The 17,257-nt window shown below is 30.0% G+C and overlaps 1 protein-coding gene and 1 pseudogene across 1 annotated transcript; both read left to right on the top strand.

The window, feature by feature from the left end:
• The first annotated feature begins 10,156 nt into the window (after positions 1 to 10,156).
• Positions 10,157 to 10,806, top strand: LOC125809196 (uncharacterized). Its single transcript, XM_049488854.1, has one exon. It carries the CDS (start codon positions 10,207 to 10,209, stop codon positions 10,801 to 10,803), a length of 597 nt encoding a protein of 198 aa, XP_049344811.1. The 5' UTR covers positions 10,157 to 10,206; the 3' UTR covers positions 10,804 to 10,806.
• A 1,383-nt stretch (positions 10,807 to 12,189) lies between these two features.
• Positions 12,190 to 13,641, top strand: LOC125809426 (protein THYLAKOID ASSEMBLY 8, chloroplastic-like; annotated as a pseudogene).
• The last annotated feature ends 3,616 nt before the right edge of the window (positions 13,642 to 17,257 follow it).

The following is a 17,257-nucleotide window of genomic DNA, read 5'->3' as shown; positions in this document are numbered from 1 at the left end:
TTTTGATTCCATGGTTTTTTCCATAGCAAGATCAACCTGTAACAACGAAAAACTATAATATCCTAACAATATCTTAACAATGGCAACAATAGGAGCTCGATTCCAACACTTTTACAAGAAAATTTTAATAATCCCTAAAATCATAATAATCAAAAAAAGAGAAGATTTTTATCATATGATGTAGAGTCCTAACATGTTAGACCTTCAATCTCCAAGAATCTTCACGAAGACACATAAACAACAAGATTATCAACAACAACACGACGAGAAAACTTTTCTATTTCTTTAGATTTTAGGGAAAGTTGAGAAATAAGAAAAGAAAAGGAGAAATGACTTTCTTCAAAGAACAGGGTCGGGTTGGGTCTTTTCTCATCATAGGGAGTGCGCTACACGCGCCACTAAATAGACGAGGGAATGGGTCAAAATGGCCCATTTGCAAAGATATTACATAGTTCTGTGGGGTGATAGGACACTTTGAAAGTTAAGGAGTCTTTATGAAAATACGGGACAACTTTGATTGTATATTTATGTCTTTACTCCCATTCTTTCATGTGAATGTGGTAGCAGGACATAATGTGTCTGAAAATGACAAGTGGTTAAATGTATGAATATGAGTGTGGTAAAATGTTAATGGTCAATTGTGGTAATTAAAAGGAAGAACATTATGGGTTCTTAAGATGACCCTTCAAATGTGAAGGAAAGTTTTGGTCATCAAAGTGGTATGAAAAGTTATAGGGCACATTGAGTTGGTGCAACGCAATTTGAAAGTTTTTTTAAATTCTCCATCAAAATAAAGAAATACAAAGTGGTAGTACATTTAGTAATTTTAAAGTGATGTTGAGGTGGGTCAAATAAATTTGATAATGTCAAAGTATGACTAACAAAAACTTATGGAGCATGTACAAATGGTTATGGTCATTTCTTGAAGAGAATGTGACTTGTGTTCGTATGGATAAGGACATGTTCATGTATGGTTGGATAAATGCCACATCTCACCTCTACGGGAGGTTTGAGATATTGAATTTTTTTTTGACATAAATGGTCATTTTGATCATATACTTTGAGTACTACACAAATATTGTGGTATGTTTTATTATGAACTATTGGAGGACAAAAGAAATAAATAATTATTTTCTTTAAAGGTTGTGGTCATGACCAAAATAAATGTTATTATGTGGCAACATAAGTTTGCCATTGGTTGTTAAGAAATAAGTCTTGCAGTAATAATTTTAACCATGACAATACTAATAATTTTCTCCTTTAAGAAGATGGTCACCATAAGAATGGTGTTGTGAAATTTGTGGTAGTACACAAAATTAATTGAGAGTTTCGAAAGGACAAATTTGTTACTATCCGGAGGAATGAAATTGTTCATAATATTGGGGTTGTAGTAAGTCTCAAAAGAAAATTTTTAAGTTTCGAAAGAATTGAAAAGAAAAAAATTATTATATTGAGACTATAAATTCTGGGAAGATTTAATATCTTCAAATTACTATAACCAAAGTGGGTTATAAATATTTACGTATAAGATTACCCATTATTTTCCCGTTGTTTGTTGTATACAAATATGTGCATGATGATGAAATCACATGCAAAAGTAAACTAGAAGTTTACTAGAATAAATATCAATTGGCATAATCAGTTGGCCATTCCGATTCAAATGTGATGCAAAAGAAATTGAGAATTCATGTGACTATATGTTTGAAGAAATAAAAGATTCTTCAAGAATTCTCTTGTGTTGCTTGTTCTCATGATAAAATGATCATTGTACCAGCTAAGGTTGAGATTGTATCCCCTGAAATGATTTGGAACATATAAAAAGATGAATATGAGCCCGTTCACCTGCCATTTGGACCGTTTACTATTATGATTTAATAGATGCATCTATGGTATGGTCACATGTACATTTGTATCAACTTACAAATTGAGTTTTGTAAGGTTGTTTGCTCGAACTGTTAAATTAACAACATAACTCCAAACTATAAAATTATGTTGATAATGTTGGTTGGTTTAGCAGAAATTGTATGCCTCCATTTATAACAAGACCATTGATTATGAGAACATAAAATTTGGTATGAGATGAGTTTATTTAATATGTATGCATCAAGCCAACAAGCTTCTCCCATCAAAATCAGTTCAGGGCTAGGAACCAAATAATTTCCGTCTAAAGGTTTGATAGGTGCACATATGATTTTGTTGCTCCACCACGCACAAAGATGGATCCCCAAATGAGGTTGGGGGTAAATGTTAGATTTCCTAACTTTAGGGGGAGATATGTTTAGCAGCTGAAAATTATGTGTGGGGTGAATTATCTAAATCCTCGTTAAAAAAATGTGAACTTGAAGTTCAAGAGATAATTCATTTGCAAAATGTTACAAATAATTTGCCAGATGTATTTGATGACCCAATATTTTAATTAAGCTGCAAATGCTCCAATAAATAGTCCTTGAAGGATAGAGTCTATGGTACGCCAGAAGCGTGATAGACCAATCGATTCCAAACATAAAACTCCTTGAGGAAGGAGAGGAGCAAATTATCAAAATAGTCATGATAATGAGGCAAGTGCTTTGAAAGAGCACTATGACATGACACTTCATAAAATCTTGGCAAAGGTTCAGGTACCTGAAAATGATGAAAAATGAAGAGATCTCGATAAGTTATGGCGTATTGAAATTGATATCTAAATGACCGTCGATGGTATCTTTGATATGAAATAGCACTCAATGCTATAAATGGTTACGAGGATCTTAAATTCGAATTTGTCATATAGAGTGGACAGATAAATGATTGGCACTATTCAAGTATATTTTATTTCACTTAGAAAAGTAATGTTTTTGATCTTATAGTTCATGGATCAAAATATAATGTTAGTGTGGTACAAATGAATCATTGTGCGAAAGTATAACCGTAAGATATAAAGTGCGGTTCGACCCTCGGGGCACAAAGGATTTTTGCAAAAATTCTGACATTATTAAATGGAGATATATGCTCTAGTGGTGGATGCATTGAGACTTGTTTCAGTCTGGCAATAGATGAAATACTTGAATATGTATAATGAATGATTATTATGTCTAACTAGACGATGAAGGTTATATGAAAATCCTTGAAGGATTTAAAAGGTCTTAAAACAATTCCATTGATTACCAATGATTTTGAGACTGCTTAACACAGAGAAAGAATCTTTTTGATCTCATGAAAATGATTTAAAATGTCAAGTATTAGTGCAATTGGTGCACTTGCAGATTGTTGGTTATGCAAATGCTAGAAGATTATTTGATATACATAACGAAAGTTATGTGAAAGGATTGTCATATTATCATTCAAGTTATGACAAGAAACAAATAAATCAAGTAACTCAACACAAAAAAGATGTATGATTTTCTTTTAGAAGAAAAGACAGGCATCAATAAAATTGAAATGATCAATTTCTGAGTCAGAAATGATTTGATTATATAGATGCAAAATATTTATTTGATCTGCATACAGCTCGATTGCAAATTGACTATTTATTTACGTATGGAGGCACAACAAAATCTTGGAATTCAAAGAATCAAATCATGCATAAAAAATATTGATTTATAAAGAAAGTTGGAAGTGTGTTTGGTTGGAATCATGATCTATAATATTCAAAAAAAATATGTGATTTTCTTTTGAAAAAGATATTCCAGCCACCATGTACGAAAATGAAAAATAGCTCAATTGAAGGGAGGATACAATCAAAGGAGATCATACAAAGTATATTTCACCAAAAGTCTTTCACACGTGATCTTCAACAAAATGGTGAGATAGACGTTCAAAGACCCATTCAAGTGATAATCTTGTAAATTTATTCACTAAGGATTGTCAACATCAATATTTGAGAAGTTATGATATAAGATTGGAATACATCGTCTCCGAGATATCAAGTAAATTTTTATCAAGGGGAGAAAAATATGTGTTGTACTCTTTTCCTTAACCATGGTTTTATCCCAATTGAATTTTCCTGGTAAGTTTTTAACGAGGCAACATTCAAAGCGTATTAAAATATATGTGTACTCTTTTTCCTTCACTAGGATTTTTTTCCACGGGTTTTTTCCTAGTAAGGTTTTAACGAGACATATTATCTATGAAAATCCAAGGGGGAGTGTTATAAAATATTATATTGTAGATGTCCACTATACCAAGGAGTTACTCTCACCCATTATCTCCATTACTTTCCTCCATTATGAAGATAACCATAACCTCCATCTTTATAACCATTATTCTTGTAACCTTTCACTTTCATAACCTCATCCATTATATTCATGCTAATGTCATGTTTATGACTAATCTTCTGTATGCCTCCATATTGACTACTAAAAAAACAGTGAATACCGACCTAAAAATTTCCGACCTCCATTTTCCGACCTCCGGAGGCCGGTATTTACAAGTAGTCGGTTTTTATGCAAAATAAAGCGGGAAAACCAAACCAAATTCCGATCTCTGGAGGTCGGAATTTTTCCCGGAAAAAATGAATTACAAAAAAAATACCGACCTCATGAGGTCGGTATTTTTTATATTTAATTGAGAAAATAATACTGACATCAAGAGGTCGGTTTTTATTGTAATTCATTAAAAATTCTGACCTCCTGAGGTCGGAATTTTTTCTCAATTAAATATTTTATAATACCGACTTCCGAATGTCGGTAGTATGAAATAAAAATACCGACCTCATGAGGTCGGTATTTTTATTTCATCTAATTACTATTAATTAAAGTGACATCCGGAGGTCGGTATTTTTATTTCATCTAATTACTTTTAAAAGCAACATTCGGAGGTCGGTTTGCGGAAAGCGGGAAAACCAAATTCCGACCTTTGGAGGTCGGAATTTTTCCCGGCAAAAATGAATTACAATAAAAACCGACCTCTTGATGTCGGTATTAAATTATTTTTTCTCAATAGGTTTTGTGTAAAATAAAAAACAAAAAAAATTATAATACCGACTTCCGTATGTCGGTAAAATTAAATAGTAAAAATAAATTAATATAAAATACCGACCTCATGAGGTCGGTATTTTTTATATTTCATTGAGAAAATAATACCGACATCAAGAGGTCGGTTTTTATTGTAATTCATTAAAAATATTTTATAATACCGACTTCCGAAGGTCGAAATTTCAACATTACAAAAATAAAAATACCGACCTCCGGAGGTCGGAATTTCAACATTACAAAAATAAAAATACCGACCTCCAGAGGTGAGAATTTCAAAAATACAAAAATAAAAATACCGATCTCCGGAGATCAGAATTTCAACATTACATAAATAAAAATACCGACCTCCGGAGGTCAGAATTTCAACATTACAAAAATAAAAATACCGACCTCCGGAGGTCGGAATTTCAACATTACAAAAATAAAAATACCGACCTCCGGAGGTCAGAATTTCAACATTACAAAAATAAAAATACCGACCTCTTGAGGTCGGAATTTAAAAAAATGAATATTCCGACATAAAATAAAAATCGACCTCCAGAGGTTAGTCAATACCGACCTCCAGAGGTTAGTCAATATCGACCTCCAGAGGTCGGTATTGAATAGCGACCAAGCTTTTTCCGACCTAAGCTGGGATGTCGGTTTTAGGTCGGTATTTCAGGGAATACCGACCTCCAGAGGTCGGTATTCACTGTTTTTTTAGTAGTGTGTTACACTATAAATAGAGGCATAAGGGTTCATATTGTAGTGACTTGAATATTTTGAAGAATAAGGAATACTCTCATATCTTGTCTCTATATTTCTATTATTTTCATCTTATATATTTCTTGTCTTATTTTACTTTAGTTTTACAACTTTAATTAATTAAATCATAGATGTATTCAAGTGAAATTATGAAAGATATAATATTAAAACAATTAATTTTTAAAAAGGAAAAAGGACAAATATACCCCCGAACTATCGTAAATGGTATGCAAATACCCCCGTCATACTTTTGGGACATTGGTTCCCCTGTCGTCCAAAAACTAGAGCATATATACTCTTTATACTAACAGACATACACGTGTCATAATCTTATCCACCGATCCGACATTTATCGACGGATAAGATTGCGTCACGTGTCCCTATTTAGTCTTCTAGAGCATATATATTATGTTCAATTCATGTGACACATTTTTTTTTTCAGGAGCTAAACAATTTATGTTTGATTAAGGGTTTGCTCATGAAATCTTCAAAAAATTTAAAATGAAATTCATATATTTGTAAACTACGTAAAAAGTACTAAGTTATAATAATTGACAATTCAAAATATTTAAAAGATATATGAAAATTTTACGGTCATAGACATGTTTGAATCTCGAAATCCTAAATGTGTCACATAAATTGAAAGGAAGGGAATAATATATATTGTTCGGCCAATTAATTTATCAATATAATCGATATATATATATATATATATATATATATATATATATATATTCGAACATTTCAGATCCTTAGTTTTTCTCTTCTTCTTTTTTCATTGAAAATTTAGAAAGTATAAATAAAAGATGCTTGATTTCTAGAGCTTTTTTGGTTGTGCTTATAATTTATAGCTTATAAGTCAAAAATTATAAATTAAAATGATTAGTTTATAACTTTTGGTAAAATTTTATTATTTTGACTTAAAAATAAATACCTAAAAGCACTTTATTTTATCTAAATAATATAAAATTATTTAAAAATCATTTAAACTTAAAATCAACTAAAATAAGCTAATCCAAACCTCCTCTTAATTTCATTCCTTTTCGATTGGTTTTCTTATCAAAAGCCCATGGTCCAGTCTTATCAAAAGCTCATGTACAACTCACAGTGGGTCATCTAATCCCATTCATCATTCCAAATCAACTAGAAATTTTATATAAGCAAACTACATAAATTCAACTAGTTTAGGTCCTAATTACTAAGATTTTCAATAGTTTCAAATATTATTTCCTCTATCATATTTCATGCTTAGGATACACGAGTTTAAATCCGTGAGATACATGTATCTGTCAAATGGACAATTAATTTTGGAAATTTAAATTAATCAAATCCCTTAATATAAAGCGAAAATCAAGGAGTGTATCTATGTTTAATTAATTTCATTTTATTATTCTTTGAAATAATAAACTCATTAATATTATTAATAAAAGACAAAAACATGTATATCTTGGTCATATAATTTGTTTAATTTCATTTTATTACTCTTAAAATAATAAATTCATTAATTTGATATTTCTATTATCAATATATGATGTATCCAACAAATTAAAAACTTAGATACATGAGTATCATACAAGTACATTCATATGTATCATAAAGGTATCTAGTATTAATTTTGTGTATTTGTTATATGTGTCTAATATTAATTTCATGTATCCATTTATATGATCTAATTTTAATTTCATGTATCTTTATATGTATATTGTATTAATTTGATGTATCAAGTATCAATTTCATACATTATATTCAAACATGTATCTCAGATATATAGTAAGCATATACATATAATTATGTGTATCTAAATAAGAAATGTACTGAAACATACGAATTTAAGAACAAATCACGACGGTAGATCCGTATCTTTCTTATCATTAATCCAAAAAAAAATCAAAATTCTTCCTTCTCTTTTTAGCATCTGAATTTTTTTTACTCATAGATACATATAATCTTAATTAACTTAGATACACGACTCTTAACTAGATACATGTACACCTTATGTGTATCCAACATTGTTGCACTTAATGTGTACTTAATGGTGTATTTGCTCTGTTAATTAAAGCTTGGCGTAATTCTTCCATCTTGATTTGGGTCGTTCATATACTTAGATGTATTCTCGGCTTGAATGTTGGCAGATGAAAAGTCAGTCCGTGCAATTAAAAATTGATGAGCGAAAATAAACAAATAAAAATTGTTTGATTTAGTATAATATTGTTAATGTATAGTACCTTTAACAAGAATCATCCGATGTTAGGAATGGTCGGCCAATAAAGTGTTTGAGAAACAACAAAATAAAAAAATATAAAACCTAATTTGAAAAACTTTATAAAATTGAATTTTAGATATTATAAACTTTAACTCAAATACAAAACCCGGATACATGAGAATAATAAAACAATAGAAACAAACATATATGCGTAATATTGATTTGAACATGCAAACATGTATTGAGAGGACGAAGGAAGAAAGAGGGAGAAGATGAAGGACAAAAGAGGGTTGGTGGATGTGGGGTGGGGGGAGAAACGACAAATGTAGTAGAATTTTTTTTGACTTATAAATGAACCATTAATTAAGGATTTTAAATTTAAGATAATTATTCAATACCATATTTAAGAGATTTGTGTATCTGATTAAATATTTTAAAATATATGGTATAAATATTAAAAGTGGTAACATGTGTAATTATTTTTAAATTATAGTATATATAATAGTAATGTATGTGTAGTTAGATAGTTTTTCTATTTTATATCGCACACAGTCCAAATATTTTCACAAAAAATTGCCATTATAATCAATGTAAAATTATACACTTATTATATATTGATATACACTTTGTATACAGTGAGTATAAACTTGCGTTGGTTACAAAAGATTAGAGCAAAGTATACAAATACCTGCATTTAGAGTCTTCATTTAACTTGGTCAAGTGTAGTTAATTTGGGTTGGGTATAGTTAGTAATGAGGGTTTGTAAGTTAATTTAAGTAATTAAATTGTAACCAATAGATGGTCGCCACATTTAAATGATAATCCGCTTTAAAAGTGGTTAATATTGGACCTAAAGTTGGATGACAGGGTATTTCAGAGCCAATAGGTGGATGAAAGGGGTATTTGGAAGCCAATAGATGGATGTAGGGTAATTTTATACCATTTTTAATAGTTCGAGGATATTTTAGGCCCTTTTCCGTTTAAACAAATCTAATTAATTCCTAAAATATGTGGCGACCATCTAATGGTCACATTTTAAATAACGTAAATTTATTTACAAACCCACCCATTCCTAATTAGATGCGTCCAAATCATATCCGTCTGACTCACATTAACTTAAATCAACTGACCAAATTCTCCATTTTTTTCCAATATAAAAAACTATGAAAGAAACTTTATAGAAAAGGAAAGCACTCGAAATGGCACTATGAACCACCTTGAATGATAGTAAGGGAAGACATAATAGTATTTTTGTTGAATAGAAAATGTCTTCCCTTTGGGAAACTCTCATATGTGAGTCTTTACTTTCTTTTTTTTGGGAAGAGGTATATGCCATATTTTCCCCTCTCTTGTAAGTGATCTTAGTAATAAACAAGATTCTACTTCGAGGTTAAAAAAAACGAGTAGTTCGTACTAGTTCTTTCAACATAGATAACGTGCAATAATAACATTATTTCATTGTCATGTTTAAAATATTCAGAAAACAGGCTGTCTCAAACAGGTTTATTTGTATTTATGTATTAATTAGAAAAAAAATTGTAGCCAAGTAAGATATTGACTCTCAACTAGCCTCATGGTTCAAACACTGTCACTTCCATGTGTAGCTTTTCTAACAACTTCTTTAATAAACCAAACGTGAAATACAGCAAAACATAACATGAAGGGAAAATTTAAAATACTATTATACTTCAATATAAACCAAGCCTAACCAAATTATCAATTGAGTTTTAAAAGATTCTACAATATGATATCATTTTAAAGTTACTTTTTCTTCCTCCCTCTTGAAAAAAATGCAAAACATTTACTTCACAAAATAACAATTGAATTTTTTTGTTTTACTTTGAATGTAGTTTATAAGTCTTTTTTATAATTGAGTGAGTAACGGTGTGAGTTCAATTCTCATTACCTTTTTCCTTTCCCTACCCTTTCCCGTTCCCAATGTTATAATGGAAATTAAAAGAAAAAAAGAATACATAATTACAAGTACTACTTCTACCATCCTGATTTTAATGAAAACTTCATTTTTTTTGAAAAAAAAAGTGATTCATGTGATTCCTCCCTTTGGTCCATCCTTGCAATAATGCAACGGGGTCATTTAATATCTCTTTTCCAAAGTCTATTGAGCGTGCAAATTAGCCTCTATCACCACCACAAAAAAAATAGAAACAAAAAGAATCCCTCATTATATATACACATTACAAAAGAGGAAAATATAAACATAATAAAGACAACATATTATATAAAAGAAAAGAAAAAACACTACTCTCTTCTTTCTTCATCCCTTTCCTCTCTTCATCAAGAATCTGAATGGCTACTACTTCTCCTACCACTAATACAACTCCAAGATATGGTCAAAGAGCCACCACATTTTCAACCCCAATTTTCACTCTTTCTTCTACTACACCTTCTCATTCTTCCTTTGAATCACTCTCTTTATATGATCAAAAGGGAGTGCCATTTTCTTGGGAACACATTCCTGGAATTCCAAAGCAACAAAGTTCAAGAAAAAATAGCTCTTCTTTAAGTCAACTACTTCCATTACCACCACCATCTAGAAATCCTCCAAATTCATCCAAGAAAATACAAAGGTTACGCGACGAATTTTCTCCAAGAAAGAGTAGTACTACTAGTGAAGGCTTCAAAAAAGATCCATTTTTTGCAGCATTTGTGGAATGTTCCAAGGATCATCAAGAACATCATGAGGATTTTAGTGACATGTGGAAGAATACTACTACATCATCTTCAAAGGTAATGAACTCATCAACAAGAAGCTTAAGTGACAAATTTGGATTCATGAACATGTATGCATCTTGTAAAAGAACTTGTACTGTTTCAGAATCCATTGTTTATCTTCCAAGATCAAGAAATTATGATCTCCTTAAAACTCGTCGAACAAGCCAATAAAAAAAAGGTTACTCAACTTGTTTGAGATTAAGACGTAATTGTATATTATTTTATCAAACTTTTTTATGCTTATATCTTTTAGGCTATATGAATATGTCCGACAATTATAAAGTAGATCTCTTTTTTTGTTTTTTTTTATATTATCTTACTTTTTGGTTTGCTAAGAGCAAGTTCCAATGTGTTTTTATTAGGGCACAATTTCGTCTCATGTGTTGTCATAATGTTAAATGGAAATCTATCCATTCTGTATTTCATGTGATGAGTTTATGGCATCTTGACTAAACGTTACACCAACCACATGTGAAACTTTTTTAAGTATTGAGAATATAATATTGGACCACTAAACCACTTATAAGTGGAGTGACACACAAACATACAAACACTCATTTAATTGCCACATAATTTCAGAGAATTATAAGAAATATAAATGTATTGTGATCAAAGTGTATACAGTCTTTTGTCCACCGTCTTAAAAGTAGTTGTTCGCCTTCCTTTTATGAGACATATATCAAAATATGAAAATGACATTTTCAGATCTCTTACATGTAAAATGAAGATCTCTTATAAAACAATAAATATAAAACTAAAAAAATTGTAAATTGTTAGAGATGTTAAAACAAAATGAGTATTTATTTATTATTTCATAGTGTTGGTGTAATATACCACAAATACAGTAAATTACAATTGAAATAAAATGACAAAAATGAATAAACAAATCTTTAGGCTGAGGCGCGGATATCTCGCTCTCTTTGAGGAGATTCAAGCCCACTGCGGCATAATCTAGACCAATCCAGTAGTAATACTCTTGACTTTTCCCCTCAAGGATACAACAGCTGAACAACGTCGTACAACTCAAACAACTCCGAATTATTTGAAGAGTCCAAAGCTCCACATAAGAATACATTCCTTCAACATATAAATACTCTCTTGTATATAGTGAATATAGTTGAAGACTTAGAATATTTTTCTATGTCTCAACTCTCTCTTTCACTACTACACATTACAATATTCACTCTTCTCATCTTTTTTAGATACTTCACAAAGGAAGAAACACCACTATTTATAGGTGAAGAAGTCTTCCATATAATCAATAGGTAGAATGAGGGGTAGTAATGTAGGTAGATAAATGTGATAGATGTTACATGAGTTACAAGAAACTAATGGTCATATGAGTTACAAGAAATTAATGATCATGAGAGTTACAAGAACTAATGGTCATAAATAAGTTACAAGAACCAATAGTCATCTTCTACCACAATTCATAACCACTAATTTATGCACTTAATATTTTATTTTAATAATAAAATGCATAATACACCAACATTCCCCCACTCATTTTAATATTAAAATAAGAGAGTTCACCAATTTAGTTAAAGGGAGACTATAATGCATAATGAAGGTGTGCTCTTCAACTAATTCGGAGTTGTTTGAGTTGTACGACGTTGTTGAGTTATTGTATCATGGAGGGGACAAGTCAAGAGTATTATTGCTAGATCGGTGTAGATTATGCCACAGTGGGCTTGAATCTCCTTACAAAGAGCGAGATATCCGCGTCTCAGCCTAAAGATTTGTTTATTTATTTTTGTCATTTTATTTCAACTGTAATTTATTGTATTTGTGGTATATTACACCAATAGAATGTACAAATCAAACGTCAATGAGTAAATATGAATGGAGAGAGTAATTCAATTAAAATAATAGCAAAAGATGATACTCCCTCTGTCCCTAATTACTTGTACACTGTTCCTTTTATAGTTGTCCCTAATTACTTGTCCATTTTGACAATCAAGAAATTAAAGGACAAATTCCTTTTACCTATTATACCACAATTAAATGACTAATTATTTTTAAAAATGTAGAAATTTTCATCCACTTCATAATTAATAGGGGTAAAATGGTAAACTCACTATGTCATTAATTATTGAGAAAAAGGACAAATATACCCCTGAATTATCGTAAATGGTATGTGTATACCCTTCGTTATACTTTTAGGATGTTAGTGCCCTTACCCTCCAAATTTTGGTGCATATATACCCTTTATACTAACGGTGGAACACGTGTCTCAATCTTAACCGTCGATTCGTTCTTTGTTAAATTTCTATCCAAAATTTGAAAAAACCCACCCGAATTATAAAAAATCCACCCGAATCATTGAAAAAATCCACCCAAATTAATATAACCTAAAACCCTCAATTAATTCACTTAATTTCAAATCAAGAGACTTGTTTAGTAGCATCCTTTCCCCAATCTTCATCCCCAAATCATTCTCATTCTCAAGTGAAATTCCCCTGTAGTCAAAGGCCGATCAAGCATCGTCGCAATTCAAGCTCTAAAACGAGCTCAAAGAACTGACCCTTCCCAAATCGAAGCTCAAGACTCAAAAACCTTAAATTGTCTCATCAAAACAATCTAATTACAGCCTACAAAGAACTTCTACGACAAGACCTTTGCGATTGGCCTTCAAAGTATTACCAGTCGTTCAATTGGAATGTGATGTCCCTGATTTGGGGTCTATGTTGATATGGTCTTAGCTTTGACCCAGAGGGTTTCGCTGAACATATATATATCGCTGAATTGATTTGTAATTTGGAGAAAGTGGGGACGATTGAATGTGATGATAAGTCGCTGGTAAGGTTGGTGAGGATGTTGGTTGAAGGTGAACATGTGGAATCTACTGTTAGGGTTTAAGAATTGATGCAAAAGAATGGATGGGGTTCTAGATTTGAGATTGATGAAGACGTAGCTAAGGTTTTAAGAAGGGGGTTTAAGAGATTTGGGAAAGAAGTAATGGTTGATGGAGTTGATCAATAATTATAGAGATTGTCGAGATTAGTTTAGGGGAAACGTTAAATTTGACAACTTCCACTGATTTTGTTTTGTTTGGGTGTGGGTATTTTTTATTGGAAAAATTACTTGAATTGGTACCTTTTAATAAATATTTACTAATTTTAGCGATACTTTTTATTTATTACCATTTATAGCAATACTATGTTAAATCTGCAATATGATAAAAGTGAACTATGTATGCAATATATATGTATTATAATTATTTTTAAAATATATTATGTTTGTTTGGTAAGAAATTGACACATTATATTATAAATGTATTAAAATGTGTGATAAATGCATTATCTATCAATAAAACTTGAATTATATGTGAATAATAAATTGTTCTTTGTAGTATGTATTAAAACTGTATTATAAATGTATTAAAAGTGATCAAGTGAAAAAAATATTATTACTATAAATGGTAAATATTTTTTTATTATAGTATATTTATGTAAGTTCCCCTTTTTTTATTTGGGTGGATTTTCAATGAATCAGGTGGGTTTTTTTTTTTTGGATAGAAATTTATTAAATATCGGATCGGCTGATAGGATTAAGACACGTGTATCACCGTTAGTATAAAGGGTATAGATGCACCAAAATTTGGACGGTAAGGGTACTAACAACCTAAAAGTATAACGAAGGGTATATACATACCATTTACGATAGTTCGGGGACATATATGTCCTTTTTCCCTTAATTATTTCTTTAATAGGTGTGTCAATTCAAAAGTGGACAAGTAATTAGGGACCGTGGAGTACTTGAGAAAACTTTACCTAACATTATTGCCCTTGTTTGATCAAAGGATCCCTTTCACCCAAACAATGTTCTTTTATGATTGGCCATTTATTTTGTCACTACTCACTATACCATGTTTTTTTGTTCTTCAATAATTTTAGTGTAGAATATTATTAATATTTTCAAGTATAAACAACTATAGTATACCATAAGTTCAATTGATTAAGCCAGCAATAACACACTACTGAGTACCATAAGACCGTATGATAGATGTGTCGTGGAACGGTGGAAGTTTTACTTTGGATGTACCTACAACAAAAGTCAAATGCTTTAAGGGGTTGGACATAGGATGTTTGAGTCTGTTTAGATCGATTTTTGGTTAAAAGAAAAAATAGAATTAATTTAATCTATTTTTTAATTATTAAAATTTAATTAAATTTTGATTTAATGAAATTTAATGGTATTTTTCTTCTCTTTTCCTGTGGTCAAAAAAGAATTTTTCAACCTTTCTCAACTTATAATCCTTTATTACCTCTTTATTGTGGTGATTATAATTTCCTTTGTTTATAGGGAGAAAATGTCTTAAAGTTTATAAGTTTTAATTAGGTATAAAATACAATTTATAAGACCTAACTACACAGCCTTTATTTTCACATTTTCTAAAATTTCCTACCATTTCAAAATATTACAAAAATCCCTTTTTTTTCTCTTTTTCTCTCCATTTCTGGATAAATTATTCACCGCCCTTCCAATCCAACGATTTTGTTCCAATTTTCACGCCTAAAATCACTCTCATATATCGGCAGCTACATCCATCACTTCATTTTTGAATTTCAAATATATTCTCTCTCCAGTTCATCGATTTCAAGTTCCTAAAGAGATAGAACTATTTCTTCATCATTTTTTTTCTTTCCAGTTCTTCAATTGTCATTTTAAAATAAATTTTTTTTTAGCTTTTTTATCTACAATTTTATAATACATATGGATTTTGCTCCCTCTTTTAGTTTTGGGTTTACCCAAATTAGTTTCACCTACTAGAGACATGGTACCTTGTGTATTTGATTCTAATGATGAAAATTTTCATGATAATAGATCTAATCAACAAATCGATCTACTAATCATGAAGAATTTGAGAGCAGAGGAGTCGAAAAAATGATGCATACTCGAGTTCTAAATCTACTGTTGAAAAACGCTCAAAGAAAGAAGAAAAAAAGTTGAATTTGTCAATACACGATCATCACTACCAAAGATACAGAATTTAATTGTATCTCGTTTATTTTGATTCTTAAATTAATTTTTGTTAGTGTTATTATTGATTTGATATATCACTCCTACAATAGCCTTTGTTTTATCCAATGTATCATGTTCATATTTAAAGTATTGATATATAACTCTAATGTTATTGAATATTCTATTAGTGTTTATCATGTTCAATATGAATATGCTTGATTCATAAACACTACCTAATGTATCATTAACTTGTATCAAGTCATATGATGTATCTTCAATCGTGATACATAAATCATAATGTTCTATAACTGGAGAACTGTGTATCAGATTCAACAATAGGTTTATTATACATATCAGTGGCAATCTTTTACCACCAGATACATACACCCAAAATTATTCAACTAGCAGACTATGTGTATGTATGCATTACCCAATAAACACACTTGATACATAAACCCTTTATGTTCTATAGCTAAGGCACTGTGTATCAAGTTAATTGATATGTGCATGATACATAATATATATATATATATATATATATATATATATATATATATATATATATATCAAATTCAATAGTTTTCAACCTTTGTTACATGTATCATATTCATATCAACTGATCACCAATGTGTTATGTATCACACACAAAAATGCTATTTGAAATAGTAAGTAATTTTCTACGATAAAAATCCTTAATTAAATGACCATTTGAGATATTATCTCGAAACCAACTTTGAATGTCGTACATTTCTTGTAATAGAAAGGATGATGAACAATTAGAATCTTTTGGATAAAAATGAAGACTTTTATTGTGATGTCAATCTCATGAGACAAGGACAATGCATGCATACAACTTGTAACTCTTCATCGATCTTCTTAATTTATCTGTACACCGACGAAAGAAGAGTACTACTAGTAATATCTTAGCAAAAATTATGTCAATTGAAAAACTAATAAATATAATATATAGTTTACTAAACTATCATATTTAACAAATATTTCTTGAAAATTAAACACTATTAAAAAGATTGAGTATGAGTAACGTAGGAAAAAGATACTAATTTGTATCTTGAATTCCTAAGGTGACCGTTACTTTGGGATAATTTTTTTCTTTTTGGCTAAGGTAACACTTAATTTAACGCTTTTGAATATATTAAATTTAATACTTTAGGAAATAATTAAAATTAATACTCCAATAAAAATAATTAAAAATTAAGTGATAAATTAATTATAATGAATAAAAAACTAGGCAGATAAGAAAAAAGAAAATAAAATAAAATAAATTTTTTATATATATATATATATATTTTAAAAAAAGTTTTACAGTAGTACCTTGACTAAGGAGATGATGAAGTAAATGTGGGAATAGTACAATAGAGTATAGACTTAAAAGACAGACCACAAAATTAATGCTTGTAGTTGTAGTTGTTGTAACAATAACATGTAATTGGACATCTGAAAGACATTGTTTGTCGGAAAACTAGGCCTATCACAAATATGGTTGGATGGATGAAATTTTATCGTTAAATAAAAAATTTAAATTTGAACTTTATGAATAAAAGTATTTCTTTCGAACTGTTTTACTTGTAATATTTTTTTATTTGCATACTTCTTCAGAAATTATGAAATTGTTTGTAGAGTGTATTAGAAAAATAATATA

Source organism: Solanum verrucosum, unplaced genomic scaffold (assembly GCF_900185275.1).
Source record: "Solanum verrucosum unplaced genomic scaffold, falcon-dt-bn FXZP01000062.1, whole genome shotgun sequence".
Classification (NCBI taxonomy): Eukaryota; Viridiplantae; Streptophyta; class Magnoliopsida; order Solanales; family Solanaceae; genus Solanum; species Solanum verrucosum.
The sequence above is the reverse complement of the archived record's forward strand: the minus strand, read 5'-3'. Positions and strand labels throughout refer to the sequence as shown.